The sequence below is a fragment of the Miscanthus floridulus genome, chromosome 2 (genome assembly GCF_019320115.1).
Source record: "Miscanthus floridulus cultivar M001 chromosome 2, ASM1932011v1, whole genome shotgun sequence".
NCBI lineage: Eukaryota > Viridiplantae > Streptophyta > Magnoliopsida > Poales > Poaceae > Miscanthus > Miscanthus floridulus.
Window position 1 is genome coordinate 125,090,004 of NC_089581.1, and position 20,703 is coordinate 125,110,706.

Genomic DNA, 20,703 nt, shown 5'->3' on the forward strand with positions numbered 1-20,703 from the left:
CTGTTTTAGACCAAGTTAGCAGCAGAATTTGGAAAGTGTTCTATAAGGAAGTTGTGGAGAGTTTGATAAGCTTTCCAAAAATATAACTATAGCTCTATTGGATTAACAGAATAAGAGTTACAACTATTTTACTGCACTATTAGAACGTCTTGAGACTAGTTGGCTCATCTAGAAGAAGGTGCAAGCTACCCTTCTGGTGTTCCCTAGTTGATATTTTCTTAAGGGGGGTAGCCAAGCAAAAGAAGTTGCAAGACAAAGGCTTCATACGTTCTGGTGCGTCACTTGAAAGTATAGGTTATGTCTCTAGATGGGAAGTCACTATCAAGTGTAGGTGTTTTTGCTAAAGATGTGTTGGATCAAGGAGCTCGGGTATTTTCCCATATTGGTTATAATTTCAAGTTATTATCGAATGGGAGTTCAATCTCCAACACACCCAGGATAAGTTGGCATGGATGACGTAGGAAGGAGATATTGGACATCTACAGTTGATTCAATGAGTTTTACTAAAGAAAGTTCTCTTCTTGGGATATGTTATTTTTATGGTAAAAAAATAAGGAGAAGAACTCGAGAAAAGCTAATGATGAGTTTGGTTGTAACTCACTCAAGTATGTAAGAGTGACATGGAGTTCCTTGGAATAGTAAAATTCTATCAAAGGTTCAAGGGAAGTTTATCCAAGGTCATCAAGATATTGCTTATGCTACTGGAGAAGGTTTCAAGTTAGTTTGGATCAAGAAACTTCAGGTAAGTGTTTGAAGGAATCCAAGAAGAGGTTGGAGTAAAACCTAAGTATTAGCTTTGTTAGATCAGGACAAGAGTTTTATAGCTACAATGATGCACCTTGTCAAGGTGAGGGATGTGTCCTTAAACTAGAAGAAAAGTAGTGGCTTGTTCATTAAGTCAATTAAGGAAGCATGAGTTGAACTACCTAACATGTTATCTGGAGTTATCTATTATGAAGCATGGAAGTACTATCTTTTGGGAAGTAAAAGTGACATCTAGGAGGATCACAAGAATATACAGGACATCTTCACCAAGTTGGTCTTGAGCTTGTGATATCCTCGTTGGAATGAGATTGATTATGACTTAGAAAAGTGCTATCACTTCGAGAAGCAAAGTCATGGCCGATGCCCTTAGCAATGAAGAGTTGTGCTAAGAAGGTTCGGGTGACACCAAGGACTAAGAATTATATTCCAAGTTTGAGCAACTTAACCGGAATCATTAATGTTTTGGAGATTGGTGGTAGATTCTCTTTCTGACCATGAAAGTGAAAAGGCTCCGTTAGAAGGTGAACATATGAAGTAAGAGGTCTAATAAGTATGGAGTAAAAAGGGAAAAATGGCCTAGTGATTGAAGTTACCTAGGCATGGTCTGGAGAAATTGTTAGAATTTTGGAATCAGTTGGGCAAGTTACTTGGAGTAAGATTCACAGGTATCCAAAGTAAAGTGAAATCATTATCAAGACGATGGCACTACAAGAGAAAGTAAAGAAGAATCCAAAGATGGAGTGTTCCTATCTCCTAGTTGACGTCTTGTGAATCTTGGGGATGAGATTCATCTTAAGGGGGGTAGAATTGTAACACCCCAAAATTTGAATTTTTGGAAATAGAGCTAAAATGATTTAATTTGGAATTTATGTGCTCATGAAATAAAGGAAAATAAAAATTTTCATTAAATTAAAATTCATCATAAGGTAGCAACATGGATGTGCATAAATGCCAATGCAACGTCGCCAAATCCTAGCTACCACCTCTTCCGTGCCTCCATCGCCGAGCAACACACCTCTTCCATGCCTCCACCGCCGACGGTAACCTCCGTGGTGAGTTCACAGTCTTGCTCCCTTTCTCCCCATGCTATTCCCATCGCGAACCGAGGCCTAAATCACCGATTGGCAAAGCTTCGATAGGTTCAGCCATGGCGCCGCTGTCTTCTCTCTCTATTTTGGCCGGCGTGCGCCCTCTCTCTCCCTTGCTTCTGTTCTCAACCGTCCAAATTAGATCCGACGGTCGAGATTGCATGTTACCCTTTTGGCTTGGCACATTTGCTAGAGTTCCTCGAGTTTTTGAATATAGAACCCACAGTCCACTCTCCAGATCTAATCTCATCCATCCAACTCTAATCCAACGGCTTACATTCCTCCATACCCCTTCGCCTTGGCAATTTTTCATAAAAACCCCTCTAGTTTTCTATGTTCTAACCCATCGTCCCTGGTTTCTTTCAAAAGAGCCCCCAAACTTTTGCTAAATAGGATCCGCAGTCCTCGGTTAATTTAAAAATAAGATTTTATTTATTTTAATTCAAAAATTAAGTCCCATCTATTTACAAAATTGCCATTACCTTCTGTAGGCTATATCTTCTCTGTTTTAACTCTGATTTGACCCGTTCAACTTGCGTTAGGTTCATAATTTCATAATCTACATGATCATACTACTGATAGATATGTTTTCAACTTTTAAAATTCAAGGTTAGATTTAATCTATTATTTTATTAAAGGAAATCTTCTTTAATTCATAACTTTTTCATTATAGCTTAGATTAGAGTGCTTTTCACGTCTGTGTATTCCTAGCGAGACGTAGATTCATTTTACAAACTTTTCGTCTTGATTTTATGTTTGGTGTGCTGTTCTAATTTAGATCTATTATTTGCTTCGTATATGATTGCATGGATGCTTGTGTGGTGCTTTATTATCATGTCCAGTCGGTGAGCTTTGCGTTGCTATAAAAGAAGTTGGTGATCCAGAAGTTCTTTGGAGGCTATGAATCAATAGAAGAAGAATCTAAGTTTAAGGCAAGTATAGCATGGGATCTTCCTTGTTATCCTATACACCTTTAATCATTTAATTCATACTACATGTGTCTACCTTGACTACCATTAAGGATTTCCTAGTGCTTTGTTACCTTATGCCTTGTTACCTATGGGGTATTACATTGGGTAGTATGATGCTAGTACTCAACTATAACCATGATCTTGTAACTTGACTAATGGAATATGCAATCAACATTAAAAGATGTTTTTAGCAACATGGAATCAAGGGGGCTAGAATATTGGGTTGTTTCTATGGTGCTCTAGATTCCTCTCCCTAAGGACTTATCTATAAGTGATCATCCAGGACTTATAGTATAACTATGAGGGCTATATGGCTCTGGCTTTAGCTCAGTATGATGACCTTTTCTAGCTTGTTAGAGGTTACCTTTATTGGCATAAGAATGGCTTGATGAATTGAGTATAGGACAACCTCTACTCTTATGTGTATAGCCATGATGGAATTGTGCCATTCGACAGGGGGTTCCTATATCTGTTTGGTGAGTGAATCTAATGGTACTAACTTGTTAGACGAACCTTTAAAAGGCTTTATAGTGAACCCTACCGACCTTCCTTGGTAGTGGGTCAAGAGACTGATCACCTTGGGCAAAAGGGTAAATCATGACTCGCAGTGAAAGTTTACAACCTTTGCAGAGTGTAAAACTGGTATATCAGCCATGCTCATGGTCATGAGCGGCCTTGGAACATTTACGGAATAAATAATGAACACTGATGATACTAATGATAAAGATGCTCATTAATGATTACTATTTATGCTATTCATTATTCATGTTTACCTGATCATGTGTTTTATGGGCTTGTGATAAACTTGTTGCTACTCAATTGCTAAAAGATGACTCATTAAAAGCTAATTGCGGTTAAACCAGTGTCAGCCTTTTGAGCCTCATAAACCCCATGTTATATTTGTTGAGTATGACATGTACTTACGCTTGCTTTACTTTTTAAATCTTTGGAAAAATCTCAGATGGGTACTAGATTGCTAATCTGGAGGAGTTAGGCTTGTGATCAACCAGTCAGTTGTCCCTGTCAAAGTGGAGTCTTCACCCGAAGATCAGAATTGTCTTTCCGCTGTTTGTTATCTAAGGTTATATTCTCTATACTAAGTACGTTATATATTGAGCATTGTCTATTGATATTACCCTTATTTGTAGCTATATGTGATATTTGACTTCCTGAGCTCACATATGGTGTGTATCTGGTTTTGTTCTTAAAACCGGATGCTACACCTTTCTATTGATTTAGGGTTTGCTTTTAAGTTTTTACTGTATGTCTTTTGTTTTCGGTGACATATATCTTTCTTTATCTCTTCATCTTTTCTATTTTTTTCTTTTCATTTTCTTTTTATATTTGAAAGTTGGTCGTGTTCATATTATTTGTAGTCTTATCTTTTATTTTCTTTTTCCCATAGTTCATATGGTTAATTTGTAATTATTCTTTTTTTCTAGGATTAAAAATTCATTGTCCAGAGGCTGCTCAAGGTATGTGTTCTATATTATTAATTTATCATTCTGTTAATCTTACATTTCGTTCCAGTAATATTTGTTGTACTTTTGTTGTTTTATTCTCAGTTAAATTTAATTTTTCAGTTCATTTCCTATAGCTCTAGTTCTAGGGTGATGCCTGTCCACGGTGAGAACTACGACCAGACAACTAGGAGGGGTGGTTTTCGTTGTTTTGTGTTGCTTTCTCTAGCCAACTAGGCACTCAGCTTTGATTAAGCTATTTTTTAGTGGCTGTGTTTGTGTTCCGCTTAGGCTTGGTCGTTTTCTAGTCCTTTAGTCGATACAATGTCTTTGTCTTGCAAGTTTCAGTTGTGTATGGCCATCTGTCTCAAGTACCAGCTGGTTGTGTATGCCTTCATGTTGCATTGCTGAGTGCCTGCTTCCTTGATGGTGCATAGTAGATTTTGAACAACAAGGTGTTATTTATGTTTTTTTTACTGCTTGGCCCTATAGAAAGGTATATGAGTATGGTTCAATTGGCATAGGTATCCTACTTATAGTGTAGTTTCACTTCACTTACTGTTGTTCATCATGTGCAATTTATATGTTTCATTTATGTAACTAGCACTTAGTGCTAGAATTTTTTTTTGCAGCTCCCATAGATTTTCAGAGATTATGTTGTTTGTTTTGTCTTGTTGATGTTTTTTATGTAGCTCTACCACTAGGTTGTTCCATGTGCACGGTGATGACTAGGACTAGCCGAGTAGGAGGTTGGTTGTCTCGTTCTGGGTTTGCTTTTTTATTTTGCTTGATCTGCCACGTTTTCTGCTATGATTATGCTTATTAGGTTAGGTCCATGTAGTACTTTGTTTTTTTATTAGGCTTTCCTTGTCTATATAGATTTCCTAGTTATAGTATAGTTCAACTTCACTTACAGTAGTATTCAGTTTTTTGTTCTGTTTGTTTTAGGGCTTTCCCATATGTGTACTGTTTATATTGTATATTTTTATTTTTATATTGTATATTTGTGTAATTTTTTTTGTTTTATCTTAGATGTCTGACGGTCTTACTCACGATTTTACCAAGTACACTTATGTGAGTAGGCCTGCGTCTAAGTATGTTTTTGAGATGCTTGATCTTCAAGTTGGTCAGCAGACTCGATTGATTGCTGCTAAGAAGACGTGTGGCTGGGTATATGAAGATAAAGTCATGTGTACTGCCCGTGCTTGGAAGTAGTATCGTGCTTTTGGTTTTGTCAAAAATTTCAGATTCTGCTATGATTTTGCTGATAAGACTGTCTATTGCCTTGCTCATCAAGATGGCATTTCTGACCGTTATTGTGCTTATATTACTCGAGTTAGTGAAGATAATGTTACCTTTTTTAAAGTCAATAGTATTGTGGTGAGGAATAATTCTATTAGAGAATATCTTGATATGGACATTCGCATTAGGATATGTTTCTTATTCTTTTTATTCTAATAGTTTTCTATTTTTTTCCTTTTTGTCTCTGTTTTTGTTTAATAGTCTTTGATGATTCTAGTAGTTTTTTTAGAGGTGCAAGTAGGTTTATTATAGATTTTTTATTTGTATCTATAATAATTTGCAGAAATCGTTGTTGGTGTTGTAGTTCTTAGGTAAATTTCTTCAGATCGTAATTTCCTTAATTTACTGTACAGGTTAATCGTTCTGCTGCTACTCTCGACAATGAAGTTGTCTCATTGTTTTTGTTTGAGCATTTCAATTTAGAGCCTGGTATCCAATCAAGGGTTCTTGCTGTGAAGGATTTGAAGATTGAAGACAAGGTGAAGCTTGTTGCTATGGTTGTTCGTCATAACCACGATCCTTCATTTGTGCCGAAGTGCAAGTTTGCTTTGGATGCAGTCAATGGTACTGTTTATGTGCTGGTGGAAAATGCTGAAGCTGCAGAACTGATGACTGGTCGTTGCTTCTGTGTGGATGAAGAGCATATTACTTTCTTTCATGTGCTTAAGATGGAAGAGAGGTCTGAATCTGATGATTTCTATCAGTCTGCTAGTTGTAGCCAGATTTGGCCTTTTTCTTCTATGCCTGGTCAGTAATCTTTTGAGCTCTCTATGGCATGCACTTATGGTTGTCGAATGTTATAGAAGGATTTGGTTTTACCTAGTTGTTGAAACTGTTGTTTAGTTGTTTAATTAAGACTTGTTATAATCTGTTTAACCTTATTATCTTGTAGTTTATTATGTTACTTATGGATGCTGGTTGTTTTTAATTAAATCTTGTGTAGACTTGTTATATTCCTGGTCAGTTTATCGTCCACTGTATTTGCATATTACTGTGCACTTTGAGTCTTCACTTTTCAAGTCTGCAGATTATATATTTGCCTGCTTAATGTGTTTTTGTAGTGATTCAATCCATTTACAGTTTATTTGTCTTATAATTATTGTCTCCTTTTATAATTATTACATTGTTTTGTTCACTGTAAATTTATTTTTAGTGTGGTGTGAACTTATTTGGTAGATTTTTCTGTTGTTTGTACTTGTTTATCTGGATATTTGTTATAGTTGTTTTAGTTAGCTTAGTCAGATGTCCTAGTTGATTTTAATAGTTGGTGTTTGTAATAAATCGAGGTCTCTAATAAATTGTGACCTGGATTTGTGGATACAATGTCTTTGTCGCTTGCAAGTTTCAGTTGTTCAAGTACCAGCTGGTTGTGTATGCCCTCCTGTTGCATTGCTGAGTGCCTGCTTCCTTGTTGGGGCATAGTAGATTTTAAACAACAAGGTGTTGTTTATGTGTGTGTGACTGTTTGGTCCTGTAACTTCTTCTTTGAGTAACTGAAACTTGTATAGGTATCCTAGTTATAGTATAGTTCAACTTCACTTACAGTTGTTCGTAATGTGTAATTTATAGGTTTCATTTATGTAAGTAGTACTCAATGCTAGAATTTCATTGTTATGTTTGTTTCAGGCAGCTCCCACAATATTTTTGAGATTCTGTTCTTTGGTCTGTTTGGTCAATGTTGTATTCCCAGAATTTTTGTGATTTTGCCTTGCATAGAAAATTTCTGGCTTTTGTTTTATGAATTTCTGTTGTTTGGTATGTTTGCTTAAGGGCAGTTTCCTAGAATTTTTGTGATTTTGCCTTTTATAAAAAAATTCTGGTTTTTGTTTTTTGAATTTATGTTGTTTGGTATGTTTGTTCAAGGGCAGTTTTCTCAATTTTTTTGTGATTTTGCCTTTCATAGAAAATTTCTGGTTTTTTCTTTTAGAAATTTGAAATTTTGTTTTTTGGAAATTTTGTTTTTTGAATTCGCAAAGGGCTTTAATCACACAAATTTTGCTTTTGGTTTTTTTTTTTGTGTGATTTGTCCGGTCAAATTGCTTGAGTGTGTTGGAATGGGTCAAATCACCCAAGTTCCAAATAGACAGATCCTTTATGTTATGCCCTTTTTATTCATCTTATCTAATTTCTATGGAAGTAGATGCTGAATCATTCACTTATCTGATCCGGATAGGGGCAATCATACCATACAAATCTACATCCAAGAACAGTCATATGCACTCACTGCTCTAGTAGTTTTCTTCTAGTAGCTTTTAGGCATGATTATTACAGTCGTGAACAGTGGAAGCTTCTGCCTGACCTGCGACCAAAACAGTCCACTCTTCCCACAGCACCATCACCGTTCCAATTTCCAAATCACCCCCTTATAAAGCGGAGGATCCCCTCGTGCCCGCCTGGCGCCCAACTCGAAAAGTCATCGACACGCCCATCATCGACCAGCAGCCAACCACCATGTTCTGCGAGTGCGGCACGGGCAGTTTCAAGCACGTCGACGAGGATCCGGACGATCTCGGCTGCACTGGCGGATCGCCCAAGGAGAAGGACAAGGAGAGGAGGAAGCACGGCGGCAAGGTCAACCCCTACGCGGAGCGCGGGCTGGACAGGTTCTCCGTCGTGCTCTCCGAGCTCGAGACCCGGCGGGCCAAGATCCTGCGCCGCGTCGGCTCCGACACCGGCCTCGTCTTGGTCCGCTTCGTCCAGTCCTCCAACGGCGACTGGACGCCCGTCGTCGTCAAGCTCCCCGAGGAGCCGCCGCCGTCCAAGAAGGCCGCCACCACCAAGAAACCGACGAGGGCGGCGGCAACGTCGACCGCCGCGCCTTTGTTGCGACCACCGGCTGCTGCTTCACCTGGACCCGGCAGTCCGCCGGATCCCGCCAGCCCGTGGGAGAGGAAGGGCGCCAGTGCCACTGTCAAGGTCGTCGCCGCCACCAAGGTGCCGGCGAGGAAGGCGTCGTTCTCGTGGGGGAGGAGGATGCGGCGGCCGTCGTGCTACTGGCCGTCCGTCATCGTGCTGACGCTGGTGAGCCTGGCCGTGTTCGGGCGGGTGTTCGCCATCTGCCTCGCGTCCATATGGTGGTATGTGCTTCCAACCTTAGGCAGCGGCGAGGATGCGCGCCCAGGCCCGGCCGGCATGAGGATGTCCATGGACAAAAAGAAGGTCGTCTCGCCGCCGCTGCCACACGCCATGTACGAGGTGGTCAGGTCGCCAAAAGGGAAGTGAGGCTGACGGAGTGCGTGCGTGCAGCTAGGCTTCATGTGAATAATGCATACGCACTCTTGAAACTTCTTTAATTTGGGGGTAATTTGATTTTTTTTAAATACTAGATATATACCGGTGCATTGCACCGATGACACAATTTTTTGAACCTCAATAATCTGACGCGGACGCGTGAACTCGAGGACTTCATACCAGACGCGGGCACATGGATATATCTTCGTATTGTAACTGGGTAGGACGCGAACGTGTGAGTTCCAAGTAGAAGATCAAGATTTGGTATCAGGTAGGTAGATAATAACTTTTGAGCCTTTTAGGTGTAGAGATTTTGGGGGTAATTTGATGCCTTGCATGGTTCTCTTGTATAGTTCATTTCATCATGCTTGGGTTACTTGAGCCCCTTTTCCTCCGTGGCTATCCGATTGAAGAACTGAACATGAGTTGATAAAACCTTTCATTTCGTTTTGATGCAATTGCTGTCAACTGTCTGCTTAGGAACAATAATGCTTGGAAAACGGCGTATTCTCCTGCGCCTACGAGCTAGGATGCCACATGTGCAAATTTAAGCAATTTTAGGGATACAGAGGGCATTTTGCAACTCCAAGAAACTATTTATATCCTTCCTAATTATAATAGGAATAGACATTATTTCGATAAAAAAACTTCCAATAATTTCTTTAATAAGATTTTTAAATATAGTCATCCTATATCCAGGTTTAATTTTTCGCTAGTCAAAGATTATGAGGGGACTGACTCTATAAAGTATGTACAGATATAGCAAAGCTATTAGAGGGTGAAAAGATATATTTATTCTAATAATTCTTTAAATAATAATTTAGAGAGCGAGTTTAAAAAACACTATTGAAGTGGGTGCGCATACGCAGTGTATTGAATATTGAAGCAGTTGTAGTGTTTTAGAATATATAGTATATACTAATGAATTTGTACTGTGTACTACTATCTCGCAAAAAAAAAGAAGGCATGTTCGCTTGAACTTATCAGCTGGCTTATCAGCTAGAATATATAGTATTTTTCTCTCACAACAAAACAGCTTCAGCCGGCTTATTAGCCGGCTTTAATATCCAAAAGACACATCCTAGTTCTTACGTGTACATCATCTGCATTCTGCAGTCTTGTGGAAAAAATAAAACATTTGATTTGTCGCTGCACATGTGCTTCTAGAAGTTGAAATGGGATATCCGTATGCATGGTGGGAAAACATACGAGGAACGGTGGAACTCCTTCGTTCCGTCCCAGTCATGCAGCTGTGACTGTGCATGACAGACCTAGCTAGATTGACAGCAATAATGTTGAAGAGCTGTTCGCTGAATTATAGACTTTTGAATTTGAACGAGAAGAGGACTTCAGCAAATGTGTTGTGCAAGACAAGAGAATGAATGCATGTCTCAGAAGAACGATCAATTTTGTTTCATGCTAGTCAAGAAACAACATTCTCCACAAATAATAATAATAATAATTAAAATATCATTAGAGGAAGAATATATAAATTTTGTTGGGACTTTTTTTTTAGAATTACATAGTTTGAAAGTTGTAGCGAACATGACATGCATGTAAAGCCCCCGTTTGACATCACCAGGAGCAGTAAAGCCCCGGCCAATAGATTTCAAAGATGGCAGCTTGATTCCACAGTACAACTAGCTTTCTGCGGCATTTCATTTCTGTCGTAATAGTTGGAATTTTATTATAATTCAACATTTGTAGGCACACTATCTCAGAACTGCAGATTAGAGACATGGTTAAACAGTCATCAGAGACACTGGAAAAATACATCACTTATATTACGTCATCTCTTATGTCAACACATCAATAACGTGTAAAAACACATCAGTACATCACTGATGACCCTTCATCAGAGATAAGACGGCAACAAGCGCAAGACAACAACAAAGCCCAAGGGGACAAGGAAGAAGGCCAGGGCAATACAAGGCCAGTTCCATAAGTGATGGAGTAGTTGGCGGTCTTTTGTGAATGAAACAACTCCATACAATAACTGTTGCGGGCATGGCAACCTGTTGGCCTCGATCAACCTCCATGCAATCGTCACCTCCTTGTTCCCCAATCTCAGACCTAAAGCCATGTTTGTCCTTCAAATATTTCACATAATATTTGCCCCACAGATAGGAATCAGTGAATCACAGCCACTTTTGCCTCTACGAGAAAATGGTAACTATAACCCGTCAAACTCTAAACCAATTTTGAAACCAAATCAAGTAATCGAACCATAACTGTCGCTGCAGAAAGTGATCAACATGTAAATATTTATAGTTTTGCTGTACGTTGTGATCAGAGGTGGCCTAGCACTCAATGACACAGGGTTTATATTGGTTCAGGCAACGTGCCCTACATCCAGTTCGAGTTGATCGGTGACTTTATTCCTGAGCCCAAGTGCTCGAAGTTTACAGTGGGGTTACAAATGAGAAGGAGAAAGATAGGGGTACAGGAGGTTCGGTCGGACTCTGGTCTGAAGGGCCGAGAGTGACGGGAGCCCCGCTATGTGCTAAGTGTTCGAGCGTGTGCTCGTGGTTTGAACCTGGTGGTTTTGTTGTTGTGTGCTAGTAAACTGATCGATCTGAATGAACTTATCTGTTGGGAGAGAGCGCATCCCCTTTTATAGATGAAGGGGATGGCCTCATAAGTGAGAGGGAGAGAGTACATATGCTACTAAGTCTTGTTGCCCACGCTGACGGGTACAGGATGATGGTAGACGCCCACAATACTGTTCAATGTCAGATGCATGTGGGAGGTTGCGTCTTCTTCTTTAGGTATGGCAGATGTCGATGCCTACCACACTGTTGATACCCAGAGACATGCAAGGTGTTTTACCATGTTCACCCGGTACGGTAAATGCCGGCGCCCACAGCACTGTTGAGCGGGGGACCACCACCAAGTGGGGGGCTTGAGGCGGAGTGGGTGACCGCCGCCGAGCGGGGGCTTGAGGCGGCGAGGGCTCGCCAGGAGGAGACCGAGGCGACGCTGCGGAAGTCCTTGGCGAACACCGAGGTGGCGCTACAAGGTACCCTGGAGACCTTGGAGACGGAGCGGAGCACCCTGGCGTCGGAGTGGAAGGCCCGGTCGGAGGCCGGCCAGGAAGTGCTCGCGCTTCGGGGCCGGGTGATGGGGACGGAGGAGGCGAACGCCCGGCTACGCGAGCAGGTGACCCGGCAAGCGGAGGGACTCTCCATCCTCGAGAACTCCCACCTCGGTACGTACCTTTTATGTTTTTCGTCGTGTTGGTTTCTTCTTTTAGCTTGCTTCTGAGCTTGTCGCCCTTCCTCCGAAGCTGGGCGGAAAGGTGGAGTCATTGGAGCAGGACCTGGAGACGGCCAAGGCGATGTTTGGCCGGAATGAGGAGGCGCTGGCTAAGTCCCTTCAAGAGCGACGTGCTCTTGAGGGGGAACTTGACCAGATCCACAATGTTGCCCAGCTTGTCGTCTCGGAGGTCTTTAGGTCGGCGCCAAGTACCAGTGCGCTCGCCATCCGACTGGCAGAGGTTTCGGATGAGGTCCAGGCCCTCATTACCCACGGGCTGTTCTACGGAGCGTCGGGGGTGTTGACTTTGGTGGTGACGTACCACTCGGACCTGGACTTCGCCACCATCTACAATGGGTATGCCGACGGCTGTAGCACGGAGGACATCCAGTCGCTCGGGGAGAGCTTGCTGCCACACGTAAAGTTGTTGGCCGAGCAAGTCTCCGCATAGTGGGTGATGGATGCTCACTGTGAGGACATGGCCGGAAGCATGCGTCAGGAGGACATTGCCCATCCTGCGGCTGGCGTGGAGCCTGGGTCGGGAGTGGACGTCGTCCCGCCTTCAACCGAGCCAAATGTCGTCTAGCCGGGGAGAGAGCAGCTCGTACCTTCGTCGATCGTGCCGACAATAGATGCCGCCGAGCAGCCTCAATAGCTTGTAAAGTATAAGTAGTTTAGCAGATGTAAGAAGTTAAGTCCATGTGGGAGCCCCCGTGCAAAACGTTTTTGTGTACTTAATGAATACAATTAGTTTCATTTTTTTGTGATGGAATCACTCCGTTTGGGGAAGCTTGTCCCATTCGTTCCTTAGTTTTTCCTTAGCACAATTTTATTTTTTATTCTTTCTTTTCCGCACTTGCCCGTTCATCCCATAGGCTGCAAACTTAGGAGCCCGAGCATGGCCCGCGAGGCTCAGCTGCTCGTAACCGTAGGTAGAGGCGGGGTGCGATCGGTCGGAATATTTAAAGCAAAACTATGTAAGGTAATTTAAAGGAACGAACTACCCTTTTTGTTCCGGTAGGAAGGAGTTTTACCATATGATAGTAAACGAAAAGAGAGAGGTGGTAGTGTACCCCCGTGGAGCCCTCGAGCGACCTGGGCCGAAAGTGTTCGGGTCGAGGCACTTTTATAGGAGCAAACGTTTAGTAAACAATGGTAAGACTAAATTTTAGGGGAAGAAATGACATAGCTGTTCCAAGTATTGGTGAGAACGTTTTTGTTGTCGTCCTTCAGTCGGTAGGCGTCCGGTCGGATCACCTTGACCTTCAGTCGTTCGGATCCTTGCCCGCTACGCCCCCTTTCTTGGCCGCTGCTTCTTCGCCTTTTTCTTCCTTTGGCTCGTCGGCCTATCGTAGGAGGCGCTTGAGAAGCTCGCAGTCCTTGTAGAGGTGTTTGACGGGGTAAGCGTGGTTGGTGCATGGGCTCTCCATGAGCTCGTTGAGGTGGTCTAGAAGGCCCTGCTGGGGCTGCTTGCCTGTGTGATCAGCCATGGAGACCAATGTGGAGTTGGCCGGTCGACAACGATCTTTTCTATTCTTTTTGCCCCTCTGCGTGGAGGGGCCTTCGTCCTGATCCTTGTGCTTGGCCTTGCCTTTGCCTTGGCCTCCATTGAAGCGTTGTGAGAGCGACGCTCTTGGGATGCGTTGGCCAAAGGACCGTGGTCCTAGGCCATCTGGGCTGGGACTCAGGTTGTCCGGCTAGCGACCGCGCTTGGGGTATGTTTCACCACTCCTTGCGACAGTTTGGCCAGGGTCTGTGTCGCTTGCCATCACTGTCGCTCGATGGACGTCATCATCCTGCCAAGACCAATGCCGATTCCTGATGATGCTGCGAGCGTCTTGGTTTGGCCCGAGCCGCTCACGTACAGGCGGTCGGTGTGGAGCGGGCGCCAGGTCAGACTAGGACGCAGATGCAGCCTCCTATGCCACGCTCGGCGGCTATAGTAGTGAGTGGGTGGAGTGATTCATCTGGTGCATCCCCACTCCCCTGGTGGAGAGAGAGGCCACGAGTTGGTGTCATGATGCGGAGCTCTCCGCCTGTTGAACGGCGGCGGTTTCCACCAGTGCCCGAAGGTTCCGGTGGATCACTTGTTCCTAGGGGTCGTTCGGCTCAGGAAGGCCGCGCAAAAGCTGCAGCGGTGATGTTCTGGTCAACCCGAGCAAATTGTGGGGGATCGTTCCCCCCGTCCATGATGTTGCACTGGAGCTGGCGGGCACGACCCCAAGCGCCGCTTGCCGTTTTATGCGCGCAGGGCGCAGTGTGGTGCGCCGAGTGTGCCGGCGTAGGTGGCAGCTGGTTCTACCGCCGTTGTCGTAGCTCCTCGTCGTGCTCTTGTGTGAGCACGAGGGTCTGTCTTGGAGCGTCCGCCATAGCGCACTCCCAGAACGGACGATGACTAGGTGCCATGTCGTCAATGCAAGAGTCATCACTCTCCACATCGTCATCCATGAGGTCGAGGAAACAGGTGGGAGCAAAGCTCACCATCCCCACAAATTCGGACGTGAGAGGGGGCAGCGCTGGCATCCTTTGGAGCCCCTGGGCATACGCATCCATGGGGGACACGAGGCCATAGGGGAACCGGTCGCATGGCGGTTGTGGCTGGGACAACAGGGTCCCTCCGGATAATCGGCGAAAGATAATGAATAGTAAGTAAATAATAGCATGTACATTACTCATAGTGGGGTTTGAGCAGAGAGTTTGCTCGGAATGAAGTGCAGGCGCCTCGTCGTTGAAGTTGTTGGGTGTCCCGAAGCCGGCGGGGGGCGCCCCTCCGACGGGTGTCGGGGTGGTTGCCTCCTTGTGGAGGCGTAGTACGTCGAGCCGGTCGGCAATGAAGTCTAGGCTTCCAAAGAGGAAGGCCTAGGATGGCTCAAAGACGGGTGGAATCCGCATCCCAACAGGTGGGAGTGCGGAAAACTCCAGTGAGCCGAGGCGAGTCGTATCGCTTGAGCCCGCCATGTCGAAGGTGGCAGAAAAGTGGGCTATCCGATGACCAAAAAGTGTTGAACGTACAGCGTCTTTCCCATGGACAGCGCCAACTGTCAGTGTAGAAAGTGACCAACACGTAAATATTTATAGTTTTGTCGTACGTTGTGATAGGAGGTGGCCTAGCACTCAAGGACACAGGGTTTATACTGGTTCAGGCAACATGCCCAACATCCAGTTCGAGTCGGTCGGTGACTTTATTCCTGAGCCCAGGTGCTTGAAGTTTGCAGTGGGGTTACAAACAAGAAGGACAAAGATAGGGGGTACAAGAGGTCCAGTCGGACTCTGGTCTAAAGGGTCAAGAATGACGGGAGCCTCGCTATGTGCTAAGTGTTCGAGCGTGTGCTCATGGTTTGAACCTGGTGGTTCTGTTGTTGTGTGCTAGTAAACTGATCGATCTGAATGAATTTATCTGTTGGGAGAGAGCACAGCCCCTTTTATAGATGAAGGGGATAGCCTTACAAGTGAGAGAAAGAGAGTACGTATGCTACTAAGTCTTGTTGCCCACGCGATGGGTACAGGATGATGGTAGGTGCCCACAATACTGTTCAATGTCAGATGCATGTGGGAGCTTGCGTCGTCTTCTTCAGGTATGGCAGATGTCGGTGCCTGCCACACTGTTGATACCCAGAGACATGCAAGGTGTTTTACCATGTTCACCCGGTATGGTAAATGTCGGTGCCAACAACACTGATGATGCATAGAGACATGTGGGGGAGCCTTACCATATTTGTCCAGTATGGGAGTTAATGGCGTCTACAACACTGTAGGGGAAAATTTCGGCGCCTACAACATTGTTTGGGTTCTATCATGCTAGGAGGGTCATAGGATACTGCCTGGCAGGTGCACAGGGTACGGTCCCTGGTATGGTGGTTTGACTTGTGTGCCCTACCTTACTTTCTCTGTTCGTTTCCTGGTCCTTACCGAGAGGGCGTCCCTGGTCGGTTGATCCCAGTCGGCTCTGATTGAGCCAATCGAATAAGAGCTATAAGTAGGGGTTTGGCGTATCCCCCATCGGAGACGCAGGTCGGAGTCGGAAGCGGTGTTTGGCCAGGCCTTCTAGTCGGAGAGGTCGTCCGGAGGTGGGCTAGAGACCGAAGCAAGCGCTTCAGTCGAAAAGGCAGACCGGAGTCAAAAGTGGGCGTCATTCCTCCTCGGCCAGGCCTTCCGATGGGAGATTGGATCGCCCTTCTGGCCTACCGTTTAGGTGCTTGGGTCGGCCCAAGAGTTTATGTGTTGGTTCGCGATGTTGTCTACTAGGCCGAGCCTTTGCTGGGAAGACGGTCCATGAGGGACCCCAGGTTTATGAACCCGATAATAACCTTTTGATATGGGCAAGTGAAGAACACCTTATTTGGATTGTTAGGGGGTCCAGGATGTCAACTCCATCACAGTCGGGTTCATCAACCCAGGGTCCCTCAAGGATCGGCTTCCATGCCAAGGCTCGGCCCAAGAGTCGAAAACGACAGACCGGAAGGGTGGCCCAGTCACCGACCGGAAGGACCGGCCGAAGAGGAACAACGACCTCTCATCGCGCTACTTTGGCCCACCTCTCCGACCGGAGCGTTCGCTTCGACTCCTGCCGCCACTGGACGACCTCTTCGATCAGAAGGCCTGGCCCAAAACACTACTTCCGGCTCCAACCCCGCGTCTCCGACTGGGGGATTGCAGGAACCCTGCTCACCGCTCTTCTCCGACCGGCGCACTCAGAGCCGACTAGAGCCATCCGACCAGGGATGCCCGCTCGGTAGGAACCAGAAGACGTGCAGAGAAAGGCAAGGTAAGGCTCACAAGTCAAAACCACTATACTAGGGACCATACCCTACATGAAACAGTACTCTGCAGCCACCCTGACACAAACTATATTGTAGGCGTCGACATCTCCCTCTATAGTATTATAGGGGCCGCTAAAACTCCCATACAGTAAGGCCCCCCGCGTGCCTCTGGACATCGATAGCGGTATGGGCACCAGGATTTACCGTACCGGGTGAACATAGCGAGACTCCTCACATGCCTCTAGGCATCAAATAGTATTTGCAGGTACCGACGTCCACCATCCCTAAAAAAGGCAGCACAACCTCTGTCATTCTACAGTAACATCAACAGTGTTGTAGGCGCCTACCATTATCTTATACCCACCGGTGTATGCAACAAGGCTCGGTAGGCGTGGGTAACAAGGCTCGGTAACATACGCACCCTTTCCTTTTCACTTGTAAAGTCATCCCCTTCATCTATAAAAGGGGGTGCGCTTCCTCCAATGGAGGGGGATTCTAGTTGATCAAGTTCACTAACTCACAACCACAGAACCGCCGAGTTCGTACCCCAAGCACACGCTTAAACACTTAGCTCATAGCATAGCTCCTGTCGCTCTTGGCCCTTCCGACCGGAGCCAACCAGACCTCTTGTACACCTCTTCTTTCTCCTTCTCGTTTGTAACCCCACTGCAAACTTCGAGCACCTGGGCTCAGGAATAAAGCCACTGACCAACCCCAACTAGACGTAGGGCACGTTGCCTAAACCAGTATGAATCCTGTGTCATTGAGTGCTAGGCCACCTCTGATCACAACGTACAGCAAAACTACAAATATTCATTAGTTGGTCACTTTTTGCACTGATAGTTGGCGCCGTCCGTGGGGAGGACGTTGTACATTCAACACTTTTTGGTCATTGGATGGCCACTTTTCTGCCACCCTCGCCGTGGCGGGCTCGGGCGATACGATTCACTTTAGCTCGCTGGAGTTTCCCACACACTCACCCGCTGGGATGCGAGTTCCACCCGTCTTCGAGCCATCCTAGGCCTTCCTCTTTGGAAGCCTAAACTTCATCGCCGATCGGCTCGGCGTGCTACATCTCTGTGAGGAGGCTCACGTCCCGGCACCCGTCGGAGGAGCGCCCTCCATCAACTCCAGGACACGTGGCTTCGACGACATGGCATCTGCGCTTCTGTCCAAGCAAACTCTCTGCTCAAACCCCGCTGTGAGTAATATACACGCTGTTATTTACTTACTATTCTCTATCTTCCGCCGATTACCTAGTGGAACCCCGTTGTCCCCAACGCAACCACCGTACGGCCAGTTCCCCTATGGCCCCGACCGGACGCATACCGACCGAAGGTCAACGACGACGCCCTTCTCTCCGAACGCATGGAATAGCTATGTCGCTTTTTCCCTAAGCTTCAGTCTTACCACTTCTTTACTTTGTATATGCTCCTGTAAGAGCACCCCGACCCGAACACTTTTTGGCCCAGGCCGCTCGGGGGCTCCACTAGGATACACTGCTCTCATTACGCTTAATGACTACCTCCCTGTTTCGTTTACATATGGTGGAATTCCTTCCTACCCAACCAACGGGATAGTTTGTTCCTTAGTTTTGCTTTACGTAGCTTTGCTTTAAAAACATTCCAACCAATCGCACCCTGCCTTTCCCTACGATTACAAGCAAACGAGCCTCACGGGCCACGCCCCGGGCTCCTAAGGTATTGGCCTATGGGACAAACGGGCAGGTACGAGAAAGAAATAATAAAAAACAAAATTATGCTAAGGGAAAACTAAGGAATGAAAGGGAACAGGCTCCCCCGAACGGAGCAATTCCATCACAGAAAACAAAACCGACGGTAGTCATTAAGCACACAGTAATATTTACACAGGGGCTCCCCCACAAACTTAAACTTCTACCTTCACTAAACTACTTATACTTTGCAAGATATTGGACAGGCCCGGCAGCATCTGCTGTCGGAGCGACTGACGGCGGCGCAGCCTGCTCACTCCCCGGCGGCACGACATTCGACTCGGTCGGGGCCGGGGCAATGTTCGCCTCTGACCCAGGCTCCGCGCCGTCTACAGACTGGGCAGCGTCTTTTCTGCCCATGCTTCTAGCCATGTCTTCACAGCGAACGTCCATCACCCACTGGGCAGAGACTTGCTTCGCCACCGACCTTGTGTGCGGCAGCAAGCCCTCCTCGATTGACTAGATGTCCTCCATGCTCAAGCCTTCAGCATACCCGCTATATATGGTGGCGAAGTCCAGGTTCGGATGGTGCGTCACCACCAATGTCAGCACCCCCGACGCCCCATAAAACAGCCCGCTCCTGATAAGGTCCCGAACCGCATTCGGGACATCCACCAGCTGGACCGCGGGTGTGCTAGTGCTGGGCACCGACCCGAAGATGTCCAAGATGACAAGCTAGGCAACGTTGCGGATCTGGTCAAGATCCCCCTCAAGAGCACGCCACTCTTCACAGGACTTGGCCAGTTCCTCCGCATTCTGGCTGAGGGTCGCTTTGATTATTTCCAGGTCCTGCTCCAGCATCTTCACCTTTCCACCCAGCTCTAAGAGAAGAGCGACAAGCTCAGAAATAGGCTGAAAAAAACCAACAAAGAACAGAAAAAGCATGTACCGACATGGAAGTTCTCAAGGACGGAGAGATCCTCTGCCTGTCGAGCTGCCTGCTCGTGCAGCCGGGCACTCGCGTCCTCCATCCCCATCACCCGACCTCGGAGCGCGAGCACCTCCTGATCCACCATCGACCGGGCCCTCCGCTCCGCCTCCAAGGCCTTCCGTGTTGACTCTAGGGCATTCTGTGCCGATGCCAAAGTGCTTCGCTCTAGCTCAAGGATCGCTAAGGCCTCCTGAAGTGCTGCCTCGGTGTTCGCCAGGGATGCCCACAACCCCGCCTCAGTCTCCGCCTGGCGGGCCTTCGCTGCCTCGAGCCCTTGCTCAGCGGCAGTCGCCCGCTCCGCTGCACACTGTCCCTCTGCCCACGCCGTAGCTGCCTCGGCCGCCTGGTCCTAGGACTCTTGACGAGCGGACGCTAGCTGACGCTCGAGCTCAGCCATCCGGATGTGTTCCATCCAGAGGAAGCAAGACTTGCAGGACGACATCTCCTTTAGACTCTACAAAAAATAGGCACGCTAAGGCAACCAACAAAAGGTTCAAAGGTTAAGGACAAAGTACGGAAAACTCACCACCACGACAAGCTGTAGATCGACCTCCACCAACTGCTGAGCAAACCTAACCTGCCTCTGGGCGTTTCCATGCTTCTCGGACAGGTTGGTGAGCTCAGACACCAAGGCATGCCCTTGCTCCCCAAGGATGTCCTAGAGCTGACGCTCCTAGGAATCCCGAAGGACAAACCGTGCCCCCGCTTGGTCCTCAGGGCAGGTCCACTCTAGGTCACCCTCCGGTAGGCTGCCGGAGGGCCCAGCCTCCGATTGGACCATCGCCAGCTCCCACGGTGACATTGGTGGCCCCACCGCGATATTCACCTCATCATCAGATGGAATGTCCACCACTTCATTCGCGTGGACTGCCACCGGGCGTCCTGACTCTGTCCCAGCCGCACTTTCCTCCGGCGCCTTCGGCCTCGGCGGCAAGGATGAGCTGGGCGGCCCTCCACCCGATGAGGCCGGGAGTTCGGTCTCCTCTCCTCTTCTGCCACGACCGATGGAGGAGGGACCACGAGGGTTACTTCTGACGTGGCCCCCACCATCGGCATTGGAATTGCTGCCAAATTTGATGCCACCGCCATCGCTATGGCAGCAACCGCCCCCGAAAGGGAAGGGCTCATTGCCACCACCCTGGTCCCCCCGTCGCTCGCTGTAGCACGCTGCAGGGTGGGCCTCTAGGTCTCCTGCATGGGAGTCGATG

At 46.6% G+C, this 20,703-nt stretch overlaps 1 protein-coding gene across 1 annotated transcript; it reads left to right on the top strand.

Annotated features, from left to right (window-relative positions):
- Positions 1–7,996: 7,996 nt before the first annotated feature.
- Positions 7,997–9,164, top strand: LOC136539574 (uncharacterized). The gene has a single exon (XM_066531540.1). The coding sequence runs from the start codon at positions 8,038–8,040 to the stop codon at positions 8,806–8,808; it is 771 nt and encodes a 256-aa protein (XP_066387637.1). The 5' UTR covers positions 7,997–8,037; the 3' UTR covers positions 8,809–9,164.
- The last annotated feature ends 11,539 nt before the right edge of the window (positions 9,165–20,703 follow it).